Source organism: Acipenser ruthenus, chromosome 2, assembly GCF_902713425.1.
Source record: "Acipenser ruthenus chromosome 2, fAciRut3.2 maternal haplotype, whole genome shotgun sequence".
In the NCBI taxonomy this organism is placed as follows: domain Eukaryota; kingdom Metazoa; phylum Chordata; class Actinopteri; order Acipenseriformes; family Acipenseridae; genus Acipenser; species Acipenser ruthenus.
In genome coordinates, this window is record NC_081190.1 from 40,864,140 (window position 1) to 40,881,678 (window position 17,539).

A 17,539-nucleotide genomic window follows, 5' to 3' on the forward strand; every position below is an offset into this window, starting at 1 on the left:
TTATAATATTCTTGCATGTAATTCCTTAATCTAAACTGGAAAATTAGAAGATGCTAACAAATTACAGATTTGTGTACTTAGCTTCAGTCTCTTTTTAAACATGTATGCATTTAATTAAATGTTTCCCTGCCTAGTTTCATATTTATTGTGTAATTGACAAGAAAAAACATATTTCCTGTCAATGAAATAAAATAAACTATTTTATACATACTATTGAGGCACAGTAAGGATTTTATTTTTTTCAGGCAGCCTTGTAAACAAGCACATGACTCAGGGAAGATCAGCACAAAAATGGAATCAACAAGACTGATGAGGCAAGATGGTCTCTACTAAAATATATTTTAACACATTTTGGTTGGTCTAAAATATAACTAAATATAATTTTTGGTTTATTAAGTCTAGGCCAGCAGCACTGTAAAACAAATCTCCACGATTGATAACCTGAGCCAAAAGATGGTGTTTTAAGTTTTAAAGTTTTTATCCAGCCCCTCTGAGGTGAATTAGTTCTTATTCTTAATTATTAATGTTTTAAACAAAAGCCATGATGCATGTCATTTGTGTACTTGCTGAGGTGTAGCGCAAGTTTTTTTTCTTTTAAATTCATGATCATTTGGTTTTTTTTCAAGTGCACTCTAAAGAACAGGCAAGTCTATTGTTCCTTTAAGGTATAAGGAGTAGTAATATGTGTGCATTTAATGTTTTAAGAATAATGAAATTAACTTGGGCAAATAAGGAAGGCCTCTCACAAAATCAGTGTTTTTTTTTTTTATGTATGAACTTTTGACTGGTTTTGGTGTAACATTAGCTTTGTTTCGCTTGATTTCAATTGCCACTGTGCTTTTGTTTGAAAAAACAAGACAAAGAATGTGGAGCTTGCCTCCAGGCTGAAATTGCTGCTATAATTTTATTTACCAGTGTCTGTGAAACCTGTGACAAATAAAATTTCTTAAGAAAAAGAGTTTTTGAGTCATGAGTCAAAATTTCTACTCATTATATAATGCTGTATGACAAACACCTGAAAGCTTTAGGTATGAAGGTGGTTTATACTGGAATCTAAAAGAATCTAAATTGTTGGCGGGGGGTGGGGTCCACTCCAATACTGCATAAACAGCCAGTCCTCCTAGCACTTCACATACTGCTGCACAACTGCCTAATCAAACCTAAAACATTTATGGAATGTTCTTTGTTCTGGGGTCATCTTTGGCGTCCTTAGTCTCCCTTACAGACAGCACATTTATTATCTGCTGCAGGAAACCTTGCTTTCACAAGCAGCAAGTGGACAGGCCTTAACCTGGAAAAAGGAGGTGATATCATTAGTGCACGTCCCTAACAACACAACTGTGGGTGGAGGGACCTCTGATGTAGGAATGACTTGGAGTGACTGTACTTGCCTTTACGCACACTACTATTGTATTTGTTTTTCTGAATATATATTCCGACACTGCAATAATAATTATTATTTTATATACCGCCTTTCGTGTACAAACATCAGAAAGCACTGTACAGTTCAGTAAAAGACATAGCAGACGTTACAATTTAGAGATATGCTAGTGTATAAATGTACATTTTAAGACGAGATTTAAAAATACCCAAAGTCTCAGAGTCTTTGATCACCCCAGGAAGAGTATTCCACAGTCTTGGTGCTTAACTGCAGAATGCTCTGTCACCCATTTGAAGATAGGCTTGTTTTTTTAATAATTAAAGATCAGTCCATTGATCGCAAATTCCGTGAAGGAATGTAGTTGTGTACCAAATCTTTCATATAGCATGGAGCCAATCCATTTAGGGCCGTATAGGTCATCAGCAGAATTTTAAAATCGATTCTGGACTTGACAGGCAGCCAATGCAAGGGTGCCAAAACAGGAGTTATATGTTAGCAGGATTTAGATTTTGTTAAAACCCGAGCAGCTGAATTCTGAACATACTGCAGCCTGTTGAGAACCTTCTTAGAGACACCAGCAAGCAGAGCATTGCAGTAATCATGTCTAGGAAAGACAAAGGCGTGTACTAACTTTTCAGCATCAGACAAAAGACAGAATAGAACTTAAATGAAAAAGTAAATGAAAAAATAACACCCACGTGGGACTCATAGGCTGGACTAGGGTCAAAAATGATTACGCAATTGATGCTGAGAGCCATGTATCATTGCCTCAGTCTTATCATCCTAGTTTTCTGCAATAAAAATAACAACATTGTCTTGATTTGTAAAATCTGCGTTATTCCGCAATTAAAATAAAAGGTTAACATTGAGCCCCCCCCCCGTCACATTGTAAGATACGCAAACAGTACTATTGAATAACAATTAACACAGGAAATATTTATTGGTACATTTCTAATTTCTAAGGAAGTTACAAGCTCACCAGTGCCATCAATCAATAATACAGTGTAAAGAAACTTACCATTTTACATTAAACATTACAAATACGTCTGTGTAGTAATAAGAACCAAAAAATAGTATTCATATTAGACCCCATTCACAGTTGCGATTTAAGGTGGACCAGGGCCTGCAATCTGGGACCAAGGCCGGCCTTTACATACTGTAAACGAACTCACCCACTCGGGTTCGTTGTCCCTTTAAAAATACGACCCAACACACGAGAAATTGAGTTTTTAAGCGCTGACGCGCTAATTTTTAATAAAACCAGAAATAAACAAAACACAAACAAACACCTAACTCCCACTGGAGCGCTAACTAAACAGGATTTTCCCTTACTACCTTGCAGGACGGCTAAGCCGTTTACCTGACACCGAACACAAACGCTAACACAGCACTTATTTCTTCTGACTGCTCGGAAGTAGAGCACCTCTCTTCTGCTTCCTTCTACTCAGCAGCCCTGTGCAGACAAGCTGCACGTCTTAAATACCCTGGTGCGGGTGATAATTAATCAATAAACAAATTAACAAAACAATAAAACAATTAAACAAAATGTGCACTTCTTTCGCAGGGAGGTTTTAACCCCCTCCCTGCTGTCTCTCACAACCCTCTATCTCACAATACATATAAACGCAAAGCAGACTTAGGGTCGCCTTTTTGTATCACATTACCAATTTGATTATGTAGCTCAGTAGCATGGATCATAGGAATCTGTTTGCTGTTGAATAACAAGGAAAAACGCAGATTTTCTGTCAGAGATTTTTTTTTTTACATTTGGGGAGGGGCAAAAACAAGCAAGGCTTTTTTTTTTTTTTTTGTTTGATAATAATCAAATCAATACACAAACAATATATAAATATTAACACAGGCAACTTTGCTTTACATTTACGTAAACATCCCTGTCTAATAAAACTGCTTTCGGTATTCAAGTTCAGTGTTGAATGAGTCTTCAGTTTACTTCAGTATCCAGAGCTGTTCAAATATGACGAAACGAGAATGTAAAGCAAAATTGCCTATTTTGTTGATTTATATATGATAAATGCATTGATTTGGTTATCAAACAAAAGAAGCCTTGCATGGTTTTTGCCCCGCCCCAAGTGTAACACAAAACATTCTCAGACGGCATAGAAAATCTGTGTTATTCCGCAGCAAATGGATTCCTAGGATCCCTGCTTATCACCATTCAACTGTAAAAAGTTCTGTTGCATCCATAGTTTAATTTCTTTCAAGCAATTTGTAAGTACAGAGACAGTGAAATCAGTGCCAGGTTTAGTCTGCAGGCAAATTTGAGTATTGTCAGCATAAGAATGAAAAGTGACGCCATGACGATGAGTTATCTGGCCAAGTCGTAGAATATAAATGCTAAATAAGAGGCCCCAATATAGAGCCCTGAAGAACGCCAGAGGAAACCAAGGAAGTATTGGACTCAACCTCCCATTGTCACAAATTGCTTTCTATCAGACAGATAGGATCTGAACCAACTAAGAGTACTGCCAGAAATACCAGCAAAACTTTCTAAATGGTTAAGATAACTCTGCTGTAATAATTCCCTTGAGCAGCACCACCTTGGTTGATGCTGCACATCGTGTTCGGTTTATGAAGGTATTCAAATGTCTGCATTTGACTACTGCCATTATAATCAACTTTATACAAAATGCCAATGATTCATAGTAGTACATTAAATAATCAAGTAGTAAGGGTCCCAATCACAATATATTATTTGATTGTATAATAGGATAGACTTGGAATATGAAGGACAGCTAATCAGCTGTGAACTCTGAGAGTTTAATGACAGGAGGTTGTTGAAATCCATACCTAATTTAACTAGTGGATTATATTGCTTTTGTGCTGCTCTGTGTCTCTTTTTTTTAATTCAGTGGTGACCAATACACCAAACACTGCGACCCATTTTGGTGGATGTCAACAGGCTCCGAGATCCACCAGTAAGCTATGACCAACAATTATTAGTGGGATTTAATGTATTAGTGTCCAATACGTAAGTGTGGCAAAGTGGTTAACTGTGTACAAGAGCAGGAATGTAGCACTGATCAATGAACAGGCAGACAAAGATAATCCAGGTGCAATGGTTTCATTTTGTAATCCAGTTGGTCTGATGACCCAAATACAGTAAACAATAACAATGGTAACAGGCAATACAGCGGCGTGTATTGCTCTGTTTTAATCCACGGGTTGGTCCTGAAATAGTCCTGATCTTAAACACCCACACATAACACAAACCCAAACACAAGTCCACAGTGAGTGCTAAAGTGCTCGTGGTATAAATACAGTTATTCATGAAACAAAGTGCAGTGCAGTCCGGGTTTGTGCTGGCTTCTGGCGACAGCTCCGGATCACGTTCGCCGTCTAAATAACAACAAACAGTTATGGCAAAGTGGTTACCAGTGTGCAGGTGATCAATAAACAGACAGACAATTACAATCCAGGTGCAATGGTGTTTTATTTTATAATTCAATTGCCTGGTGGCGAAACAGCGGTATAGTAACAATGAGCAATACAGTGGTGTGTGTTGCTTTACTTTAATCCGCGGTTGGCCCAGAAATAACAACAATCCCGTTTTAATTCACCCACACGTAACACATTCACAAACACCAGTCCACAGTGTGTGCTCTAGTGCTCCGGATCGTGTTAGCCATCTAAATAACAAAACAACAGTATATTAATAGCGGCAAACAAAACACTCACGGTTCATGACACAGGTTCTCCTTTTTAGTTACAGGTTTAACCATTCACAAAAGGACGAACAGACAAAACAAACAAGTACCGTGCTGGTCCTCCAGCACGGCATAGCAATCTCTCTCTCTCTCCAACCCCGAGTGAGTAAAATTGTGCAACTAATTATACGGCTGTGCTGGGATTCAATTGCTAATTCATTAATTGCTAATCACTTGAACCCCAGCACGTGAATCCATTTGTGCAATTCAGACAGGTAGGTAAGGTGGTGAGTATTACTCTAACCCTTTTTTTCCAGTTGTGATTGACTCAGAGCTCCTTCTTCGAGTTTTTGTGAGTTCCGTTGCAATTAATTGCTGGAAGTAGGCTTGCCACTTCCCAGGAATCAGAAACTCGGCAACTGAAGGCCGAGCTAACGCATATGCAACTGCAATTCATTTTGAAAAATATATATATATATATATATTTCTTCATCAGCCTACAGAGCGAGAGAAGGGAGACACGACCCTCCAGCGAGTCCAGCTTTGCTCTGCAACCGCTGTTGACTCAAGGGCTTTGGACTCCGTATGCCCACTCGGTGTGCGCGGCCTAGCGCCCCTACAGGCCGCTGATAACTATTGATTTTACTGTCAGTAAAAAAAAAAGGCAACACTCCAGCTTTCTGTCGAGTGTCTTTTTTCTACTGCATTGCAGTTTTAAAAATAAATGAACAGCGCACTTCCTTCATTAGGTCTTGGCCTTACTGTTGAGCAGCACCACTCGCCCATAAGGTGTGTAAAAAAAAAAAAAAAAAAAAAAAAAGTTGAGGTTTGTGACTGTATGTGGAAGGGTGGGGGTATTCACTGACACAGGAGACAGAAGATTTTATTTGCAAACACTGCACAGGTGCCCAGATTTATTTATTTTACTTATTTATTTTTTTATTTAGTTTAGCCCGCAGAGGGCGTTGTTGTCCGTGGTCTGGATACTGCCGACAGTAAACCAGGACCACAGGGTTACCTACACAGGTATCCCAATCCGTGCACCTTCAAGAGCTCAAAAATAATAATGAAAACAGAAGGCGAAAGAAAAAGGGAAAATAAAACACAGTAATAAAACTACAAACAAAAGTGCTGCTTGCGCACTGCCGCTAAGCTGGTCAGTACGGGTCTCCGTCCTACACTCAGTTGTGCTATACACTGGGGTTGGCCAGGATTCCCCGTACCTCTACACACGTCCCCTCGGGTACGTATTTATTTGTATTGCTCTGTGAAAATTAGTTTGTGGTTTTTTTTTATGAAAGGCTGCCCGCTCAGCCAGGCACGCCTGCTCCTTGTTTCACTCTGGCCTCTTCTGCCAGCGACACTGTATTTCCCCCAACACGACCATCCGAGTGCACAACCAAGCCAGTTCTTATGGGCCGAGCAGTCTCCCAAGGCCCGCCCCTCAGCCACTCAGAGAGAGAGAAAGCACACACACACTCTTCCCCACCTCTCCGTGTCATTGCCATGGCCGACAGGCGGATCCCACGAGACTGCTGCCCCTCTGCCTGCAGTAATACGGATGTGCCAGACAGTCAGTCCAGATCTCCCCTGTTACACTGCACTACTGGTTGAGGGCTCCATGTGGTCTGGATGCCATCTTGGGTGCTCCACTCCACTGCAATCTTCACGCTGCACTGGTTGTGTGACTGCACTGCAACTGTCTGCAGGCTATGCTCCACACTGTTGCAAGCTACGCGCTGTTCCTGGTTGTGTGACTGCAAGTAGCCCAGACACAGAGCCCAGTACCTTGGTGCTTTGTCCTCGGTATTTGGTGCTCGGTGCTGCGCTGCCCCTGTGTCTAGGCCTTAACGCCCGCCCTTGGTGCCACGCTGCCACAGAGTTCTGTACCTTGGTGCTTCGGCATCCTCGGTGCCTCAAGAGCTTCATGCCTCGGCGCTTCGACGCCTCGAGGCCTTTCGAGTCCCGCACTTCAGTGGTCTCGATGCCACAAGGTTTTTTCAAGCCTGTGCAGCAGTGCCTTCAGTCCCATGCTGCCCCAGAGCCTTGGTACCTCAGCGCTTTGACGCCTTGAGGTTTTTTGAGATCTGCGCATTGCGCCCTCAGTGGCCTTGGGCCTCTGGTGCTCCATATCCTCGGTGCCTCGAGGACTCACCTCCTCGGCGTTACGACACCTACGGCATTTCACCAGCACACTTAATCCCCTGGGGGTGTTTTTGGTGTCTCTGTGTTAAACAGCATCGACGCCTCGGTGCTTCGGCTCTGTTGACATTCCAGAGCTACACACCTTGACTAAAATGTCTAATTTCCACTCTTGCGCATCCTGCAGGCGGAAATTGCCTCCACAGGACAAACACACCCTGTGTGCAAGGTGCCTGGGCATTGAGCACGCCTCTGCTGCCTTTGCAGACAGGTCGTCCTGCTCCTTTTGCGCCCGGGTCCAAGGAGAGCACCCACAAAAAAGACTGGCGCTTTTCTCGGACGAGAACCCTGCAACCAGCCTTGGAGAGCTTTCGTCGGTCTCGGGATCCCAGGCCTCCCCTCCCTACCCTCCAAGCTCTACGCAAAGTATTCCTTCTCCGCAGGCTCCACAGCGCCACTGCAATCGCTGTAGATCTCCATCAAGGGGCAGAAAGAGAGCTAGAAACGCGGACCAGGCGAGGGATAGAGTTAAAGGGCCAAATGGCCCATACTCGAGCACTTAAGCAGGCAGCCGGTCCCCCTTGCGCCTCCCCCAGAGCATACCCCGGCTTCGCCAGTTGTTGCTACATAGTTTGAGCAACAGGATGTGGTGAAAATCTATCAACATGCTCTGTCCAGGTAGAGCTAAAAATGGCCACATCATCAATATATGCTGCCGCATACTGCTGATTTGATGATAAAACCCTGTCCATCAGTCGCTGAAAAGAGTCCGGGGCTCCATGCAGTCCGAACGACTAGAACAGGCTATCCGGGGTAGATAACGCTGTCTTTTCTCTGGAGCTAGAATCAGATCCAGAGTTGACAAGTTCCTCACTTCACCCAGTCGGTCTAGAAGCTCGTCCACCCGTTTCTGACCTGGAAGCAACTGATCCTCCATTGAAATCTCAACCCTGCTAAATGGTCCTGTCTTGGGACCAAAATCCTCTCCAGGATCACCTCTAGCAATGACCAGGGCCCCTCTCTCCACGGTTTAACAGATTGACGTGGTAAATTTCGAGTTAATTGTGGTGGTCAGGCTGCCGAATCTCATAATTAAATTACCCTATGGTCCGAACCACCTCATAGGGGCCCTGCCATTTAGCAAATAGTTTGGATTCCGATGAGGGAAGTAGCAAGAGTACCTTATCACCACGTTGAAAGGTCAGAATCTGTGAATTGTTGTACTGTCGCTCCTGCCTATGTTGAGCATTTTTCAGGTTTTCTTGAGCCAAACAATCAACCAATTCAAGGTGATCTTGTAATAGTAGCACATGTTTAGCCACATTTTTAGATTTACTACTTTGATCTTCCCACCCCTCTCTTACAAGATTGAGCATGTCTCAGGATTGTCTGCTGTACAGTAACTCAAAAAGGGAAAACCCAGTTGAGCTCTGTGGCACCTCTCTCACTGGAAAAAGGAGGTAGGGAAGTAGTTTTGTCCAATTCTTCTTTTCCTGATCTACAACCCTTCTCAACATTTGCTTTAAGGTCTGAAGGTTGAAATGCTCCACCAGACCGTCCATCTGCGTATGGTACACGGTGGTTCTGATGGAGCAAATTTGGAACAATTTATACAACTGCTTTAAGCAGTCAGACATGAAGTTGATTCCATGGTCGGTCAGAATTTCCCTAGGTACCCCTACTTATAATCTGTGCTAATTCTTTGGCGATTGCAGCGGCACTGGTGGACCTCAATGGCACTGACTCTGGGTATCGCGTCGTGTGGTTCACCACTACCAAAATGTGGGTATACCCAGGGTCAGAATGGGTCACTGGCCCCACTATGTTCATTGCAGGCCCCACTATGTCCATTGCAATCCGGCGCTACCATCTGGTAGTCTGGACACTCCGCTACATATTTCCGCACATCGATATGAATTCCCATCCAATAAAACCGGGCCAATATTCGTTCCAAAGTCTTTTCTGAGCCCAGATGCCCCGAAAAGGGAATGTCAAAAGCCAACTGCACGACCTCTGTCTGGAAAGACTTCAGATCCAAAAAGTGGGTTACAGGCTGTCCTGTGCCCGGGGCTTGGGATACCCTATACGGTAAATGCCCAATCACCACAAAATGAGGAAATGAGAGTGGTTGAGTGCTATCAATGGCTTTCCCCTCAATAAACCGAACCTGCCCACGAATGTTCACCAAAGTCTGATCATTATTCTGCTCCAACTCTAAGTCAACACTCCTGTCCCAGAATTTCAATACATTGAGCGGGGCTGTGGTAGTCACTGCACTTGAGGTCTCAGTAACCCGGCTCTGCAGGTCACACTGAACACCCACGCCCTTCTGATTTCCTTTGGCATATGAGGACACTTTCCCCACCAAACCCCAACCTTCTCTTATCAACGCCCCCTGCAGTTTGTCCACCCTGTGCTATTTTTTTGTTTTTCTGGGCTGTAAACAAGAAGGGAACAAGTCAGCATGCAGTGGCAAAACTCAGCCAATATAATACCCCCTGCGTCCACAGCTTTTACAGCCTCTGGCCTACCTGAACTGGCCACAATTTCTGAAAAATGTGGCCAGTCCTGGCCTAAAATCACAGAATACGGCAGTCTATCTGCAACTGCCACGACTACGTGGCGTGCACATACTTTTATAAACTCCATAAAGTTTTTATAAAGTTTTATTATTAATTATCCCCTGCACCTGGTAGCTATTGTTAAATTGGGACCAGGTGCAGGGTATTTAAGGGGAGCAGTCAGTCTGCTCAAGGCTGCTGAGTAGAAGGAGGCAGAAGAGGTGCTCTGTCTCCGAGTAGCCAGAGTGAAGTAAGTGCTGTGTTAGTGTGTGTTGTTTGGTGCCAGGTAAACGGCTTAGCCGTCCTGCAAGTTAGTCAGGGAAAGTACCTGTTTAGTAAGCGCTCCAAATGGAGTTAGGTTTTTGTTTCTGTTTAATAAAAACAGCGCAGCCGCGCTTTAAAACTCAATTTCTCTGTCCTGGGTCGTAATTTTAAAGGGGCACGAACCCGTGAGTGGTGCAATCGTTCACAATATATATATATATATATATATATATATATATATATATATATATATATATATATATATATATATATAACATTAACATTGAGATACATAGGGTTATAAATGATAGTACTTAAATAATATCAGAATAGCAATACTGTAGTCTCAATCAAAGTGAAAAATAAAATAGTAAAATTATATATATAAAAAAAGAAAAAAAAATGTATATATATACATACACATATACACACATACATATACATATATATACATACATACACACAAACATATAACCCTCCCAAAAAAAATAATAATAATTGGGTTACAAGGAAAATAAAACTTCTTATATAGTGACTCATGAATTATTCAAACTGTTTAGACCGTTTAGACCGAAGGGCAATCCAAAGTACCCTCCTTAGTATACTTTCTTTTCCAAATCAACTGTTATGTGCGATCATACAGGTCCTACTGTCATGACATTAGCAGGCATCTAGTTAGTACACAAGTAATGCAATATATGAATAATATAACACGCAGACATCAGGATCTCTATAAATAGCTAGTAATATGTGTCTTTACTCACTCAAAGTATCAGCATAATTTCCGCAACTCAAAACTTGTATAAAAGGATTCCAGATATCCTGAAAGCATCCTGATTTCCCCTTTATTATGTATGTTAATTTTTCCATTGCAAGACATAAAGACATTTCCCTTAACCATCGGCCCACTCTTGGTCTATTCGTATCCCTCCAATGCAAGGTAATCATTCGCCTGGCGTGGAGTAAACATAGGTCAATCATTTTCCTCTCATTGGGAGCCAGATTGCAGCCCTCAGGGTAAGCACCCAGTATACAGAGTTTAGAGGTAAAAGGCAGCCTCTTAGAAATCATTTGAGATAAATAATCAATAACCTCACACCAGAACCTCTGAATATCAGGACAAGCCCACAAACAATGGACTAAAGTGCCCCTCTCCAGCCCGCATTTCACACAGCTATCAGGAATATCTGAATTAAATTGATGGAGTTTGGAAGGGGTAATATATGTCTGCATAACCCAATTGTATTGCAGCAATTTATATTGAGTATTAATTGTTTGGGATTGGGCTTTAGAACAGATCTCACTCCACTCTATTATGGAAATGTCTACAGATAAGTCCTCACTCCAAGCAATTCGTCTGGACTCTGAGGACTCCTCCGATTTAGCAACCAGTATGTTATATAGCTTAGAAACCTGCCCCCTCCCATGTCCCTGACCAGAGGCGGCGGTCTCCAAAGTTGACAATGCAGGCTGGAGAAGGGAGTGGCTCTGTCTAGAGTAAACGAAACTACAGAGTTGTAGATATTTAAAGAAATGTTTGCGTGGGATTTCAAATTTGTCTATTAGCTCTTCAAAGGACATTAGAATATCATTCTTAAACAAGTCAGCAATTTTTTCAATCCCCCTATTGGCTAAAGTTTAAATCCTGAATCAGATTTTCCGGGTGTAAAATCATCATTCCTCCAGATTGGAGTGAAACGTGACAGCTGTGACTCTTCACCCATATATTTCTGTACCTCATGCCAAACACTGATTGTGGTCCTGACAAAAGGGTTCGAGGTTTGTTTTTTCAGTTTCTTAACATTGGCTGAGTAGAGGTACATATATAGAGGCATGTTTGAAACAGAGTGCATTTCAATTGATACCCAGGGCAGAGGTTCATTAAATGAAAACCAGCACATAGCAGCTCTCAACTGTGCTGCCCAGTAATACCATTGTAAATTAGGGAGTTGTAGCCCCCCCCCCCCGTCATATGGCAAATATAATAGAGTTAAGCGGAGCCTAGAACGCTTTTTATTCCAAATAAAATTTACTAATAGGCTTTTCATTTTGGAGAAAAAGAGTGGAGGGGGAGAGAGGGGAATAGATTGGAAAAGGTATAGAAATTTGGGAAGGATGCTCATCTTAATTATATTTATGACCTATTTTTATACCTGTTATGTTCGGATGATTACGTATGGCAATAGCTAAGGGTTCAATCGCTAGGACATAGAGTAAAGGTGAGAGTGGACACCCCTGGCGGGTGCCTCTTGACAGTTGAAATGGGCTGGATATTATATTATTTGTTACAACTTCTGCCAAAGGGTCAGCGTAGAGAACCCGTATCCACTGAAGAGAATTATCGTCAAAATGCATGAAATAAGTAACTCCATTCAACCCTGTTGAAGGCTTTTTCTGCGTCCAGTGACAAAACAGCTTTGTCTGGCGCCCCTGCGTTTTCATAAACAACATTAATTACTCTTCTAATATTCCGAAATCCCTGTCGGCCCTGAATAAACCCATTCTGATCATTGTCTAAGAAACAAAACTGTAAAGAAACAAAACAAAATGCAAATAATTCAAACACGTCCCCTATACAGTATGCAGTGAAAGCCTAATAACCCCTTCCATCCCCGCTAGTAGCTTCCTCTATATTTTAGAAAATATATATTAAAAAAAGGATAACACATTCTCAGCATGTTACGAATAATAATAATTAATAAATAAATAAATAAATAAATAAATAAATAAAGGAGGAGAAGTGGAAAGACATAACTCACTACTGTACTTATCTAGAAAGAAAAGTCTCTTGTTTAATATTGAGTCCTCGTTATTGAGTTGGATAGGATTTTTCAAACATCTATTCGCTTTATCTTCTTAAGGAACACCTCAGCTGCCGAAGGAGATTAAAAAATGTGAGTCTGGCCTTTGAAGGTAACACGTAGCCTCGCAGGGAATATAAGGCCATACCAGATATCCATGGCCCTCAGCTCTTGTTTAATTCCGTCGAATTGTCTTCGCTGTTTATGTAGATCTGCCGACAGGTCCGGGAAAAACATTACATGATGATTTTTGTACATCACCCTGCCCTTGTTCCTGGCATTGTACAGCACACGTTCTTTATCTCTGAAGTTGAGAAACTTCATAATGAGAGCTCTTGGGCGAGCATTTGGAGCGGGTTTCGGTCCTGTCAGTCTATGCGCTCTTTCGATAATCAGAGGTGACGGAAAGTTTGCCAAGCCCAGAACCTTCGGCAGCCATGTCTCCAAAAAGAGTGCTGCATCCCTGCCCTCCATACCCTCGGGGAGACCAATTAGTCTTAAGTTAGATTGGCGATTACGATTTTCCAATTCGTCCACTTTTAGGATGAGAGCTGTCAGGTCTTTATCCACACGGCCTGTTTTCGATTGTAGAGTAGTTATATTGTCTTCGGCATCGCTAATTCAAGTTTCTGCCTGTGTAAGTCTCCTGGAAATGTCTCATGTCCCCTTTAATAGAATCCACCGCCGCTAACAAGCCATTCAATTTCAAGGAGAAGTCCTCTTTCATTAAACAAATTTCGTTCAGTATTTTACCAGATAGATGGTCCTGGCTGTTACCTTGAATAGCATCAGCATCGGCACTGGGATCGCTAGTTGACAGCGAGGGTGGATCACAGGCCTCCGTCTCGATCGCGCTCTCATTTATTAAATCAGCTCTTTTTGACTTATTATTTTTAGGCATTTTTAGTTAGATAATCAAGTTGTATATCCACAGAGACCAGAATGAGTTGAATCTAGCGTTTTTTCTTGAAGGATTGTAAAGGATAAGAAGTGGTAAACCAGCAGAGCAGATTTTTGCGTCCTTTCAGCAGCAAGCCATAGCCACGCCGTCCTGTTGCCATTCTTTTGAATGTGACTAGGAAGGCCTCAGGATCATCCTCCAGTGTCATCTTCCTCGGTTTCATCTTCGGGGCCCAGATGACCGGGCCCCGCATGGGAGCGGCAGCTGCGACTGCCTCTCCTGGTCTGGTTGCCACCACCCCGATGACCCGCTCCATCATCAGACTGAGGTGCCGAATCATCTGTTCCTGGCAGTCAGCATCTCTCTCCTCCTGACGGTGTTCTTCCCCATCCCGCTGACGGTCCTGAGCCTCTAATAATGCAACGATTGTTCCGTGGTTCATCCTCCAGAATCCCACTGCTACCACCAAAATGTCACAGGAAGGCAAGTGGTAGCGTGTAAAATGATGTCACAGGAAACAAGGGATAGTCCAAACCCTTACACAGGTACTTTATTATTCCACGGGAACTCAAATGATACTCAAGATGAGCATCAAGGATATGGACTTTGAGGGACATCCTACAGCCTATTGTGCCGTAGTTCTTCACCAGAGTCTCAACCAGCTCCACATAGTTTTCGGCCTTGTGATTGCCCAGGAAGCCCCGAACCACTGCGACAAAGCTGTTCCAAGCCGCTTTCTCCTTACTAGTGAGCTTCTTGGGGAATTCATTGCACTCCAGGATCTTCTTTATCTGTGGTCCGACGAAGACACCGGCTTTGACCTTTGCCTCAGACAGCTTAGGGAAGAAGTCTTAAAGGGACTTGAAGGCTGCCGACTCCTTATCTAGAGCTCTGACAAATTGTTTCATAAGGCCCAATTTGATGTGCAGTGGTGGCATCAGCACCTTCTGGGGGTCCACCAGTGGCTCCCACTTGACATTGTTCCTCCCCACAGAGAACTCGGTCCGCTGTGGCCAGTCCCACCTGTGGTAGTGCGCCTTGGTGTCCCTGCTGTCCCAAAGGCAAAGATAGCAGGGAAACTTGGTAAAACCGCCTTGGAGACCCATCAGGAATGCTACCATTTTGAAGTCTCCTATGACCTTGATGCCATCTCAGAAAAATGCAGATATGTATCCACTTAGGCAGCTGGAACTAAACTGAACTGGTGGGCTTAAGGCCCCTGTATTTATACTACTATTTATATTACTGGAAAGTTCTAGAAAGTTCTAGAAGTTACTCCAAGTTTACTCAGCACTGAATCTACCTGGAATGTTCTGGAAAATAGGTAAATTTCAAAATATCACTGTCCTGGTGTGGCAAAGTGCCCGCCCCTGTGTGTATTTTGTGTGTTATGTGTTGTATGTATGCGTGCGTATGTTAATGTTGGTGTATAGATTGGTACACGGGATATAAACAGGTCTGTGTTTCACGTGTGTTTAAAGTGTAGATTTGTATTTAGGCACGAGGAGAGCACAAATCACTTCACGTGCTGGTTAAATGTAATATGTGAGCACGGGGTTGCACAGAATTAATTCACGTGCTGGGATTCAAGTGAATAATTAATTAGTAATTGAATCCCAGCACAAACAGTATAAATAGATGCACGTTTAGTCACTCGGGGGTTAGGTGTTCAGAGAGTGGAGAACAGGAGAGAGGAGAGTTAAAATCAGCGTAATTATAAATATAATAAGTGTATTCTCACCGTGTTTGTTTCACCTGTGTGTTAGTGTCTAGTCGTTTTGTCTGTCTGTTTATTTTGGCGTCAAGTGCCGTGTCCTGTTTTGTGCTGTTTTGAAACCTTTTATTTGTTAATAAACGCTGAGTGCAGCCATTGCACTCAGCTCATCACAACCACTGTCTGTGTTTGAATTCCTTTCTGGTCTGACGCAACCCACTCTGGCCGTCTTTGTGACACCTGGTCACAAAAGCAAAGTTTTTGGGGAATAATAGCCATTTTCTATACTTTTGAGGCATAAGCAATTAGGAAATAACACTTAATACCCAGGAACAAAAAAAAAAAAAAATTGTTACACAGTGTTACCTGTAATATGGTTTCTTCGTAGAATGATGGACTCCACACACCTATATCCCACCCTTCTTTCTCCTCTTGGTTTTTTCTTTTTGGTTTCCATCTTTGTTGAGTTTGGTTTGGAAATTTGGACATCGATACTCCAGGAAGGGGGAGAGGGGGGTGGGCTTTATGGTGGAGGGACAATAACTGGGGCCAAAAAAGGATTATATCAAGGATCTCTGGGAAAGAAATCAGCTTTTCTCTAGGGATGCACCAAATACCTACTATTTTAATATATCCCTCCAATGTGTGCGGTTCTTCTTTAAATAAAAGACACAAATCAGGTATTAAAGGTAACCTTTGTAGTTAATAACAAGAACACTTTTGATTAATTCTTTCGTGGCTCTCAACTCCCTATTACTGGTGGTGCACGCACTAAACACGTCACACAGCTGCTGCATGCAAACATACCCCTGTATGCAACAGCACATTCACATCACACTTTTCATGGAGTAAAGTTATGCAGTAAGCCTGTAATATATAGTAATGGCAAACTGTTGTAGACTGTTGTGCTTTGTTGCTTTGTCTGAGAAGTGTTCTAGAGATCATACTGAGAGAAAAAAAAAGAATCAGTGCACAGAAATATGTATTTTTTGTAACTTTACAATTGTCAGATATGCAAGACGTTGTTGAACAATATGTTTTAGTAAATATAATTTTACGTTACTGTAATGTGCCGATACAAGTCAAACCATTTGGGAACTGCTGTGTTTTATTAAAATAATTTTGTTTAACTATTTTGTAGCCTATTTGATATGTGTTACACACACGGTGCATTTAAATCAACGTGGGTTTTATTTCGCAGAGAGATTCAGGTCACTCATCACGGTAATGTTTTCCTCATAGCTCTCAGATAGGGTTGTCAACAGGCTCCAGAATCTCGGGACACTTTAAGGCAGGTTGGATTTTTTTAACTCACCTCTCTAAACTGCAATGTATTCGACATGTAAAGTGAGTGTGAATTGCTTGAGCAGTTTAGTAAATGTATGTAATTGTTTAATTGTGGTGGCGATTCTATCTGGAGAGCCTCGTAACAATAATTAGTCGTATTGATTCCATTTTTTTATACAGTAAACAATATCTATCAAAATAGTGCAACACCATTATTAAAGATAACTTTGCACACACCTGCACTCTTTCATTTAACCTTGTGACAGCAGGTAAAGTTTCTATTTGTTTAATATTTCTTGCTTCACACACAGTCAAGGAAAAAGAGGAATGGCTTCCTTTGGATGATAGTTTTATCCCCTCGGTGGGCAGGACCGAGTGCATCATCCCAGGAAGGGGCCTACTGGCAGCTCTGGTATAGAGAGCTCAGCGATACCTACCCAATGGGCAGGCATATCCCATACGTAATGTCATTGGTGGTCGTCTTCGAATTGAAAGGGAACCTCAGTCTCTTTCGCTCTTAAGTGGCTGCAATAGGACAGTGAGACAAGCTGATTCTGGACAAAACCATTCAATATATGGGAAGGGGGAGTGTTACGCTTAGGATTAATAATAATAATTATGGCGTTTTTATCATGTGTGTATTAGTGTATGAAAAATATGTCGTGAAAAATATGTACAGTATTTGTGTATTTATTTGTGTTTAATATAAATAGCTGTACGTCTAGTTGCTTTACAATAATACCTCAATACCTGATTGTCTGAATTTGTAATCAATTGGTACACTTGTTAGCCATTTCAAATACCATGACTACTAGTGATAAAC

The 17,539-nt window shown here is 42.0% G+C and overlaps 1 protein-coding gene across 3 annotated transcripts in view; it reads left to right on the top strand.

The window, feature by feature from the left end:
* The window catches only part of LOC117409270 (terminal uridylyltransferase 7-like), a 47,516-nt gene extending 46,558 nt beyond the window's left edge, over positions 1-958 (top strand). For 2 of the 3 annotated variants that reach the window (XM_034905239.2, XM_034015049.3), the window contains exon 29: positions 246-958. In XM_034905239.2, coding sequence (XP_034761130.2) covers positions 246-310 — 65 coding nt within the window. In that variant the 3' untranslated portion in view covers positions 311-958. The remainder of the gene's footprint in view (positions 1-245) is intronic. The other variant, XM_058995939.1, reaches the window with a different exon arrangement.
* Positions 959-17,539: the final 16,581 nt, after the last annotated feature.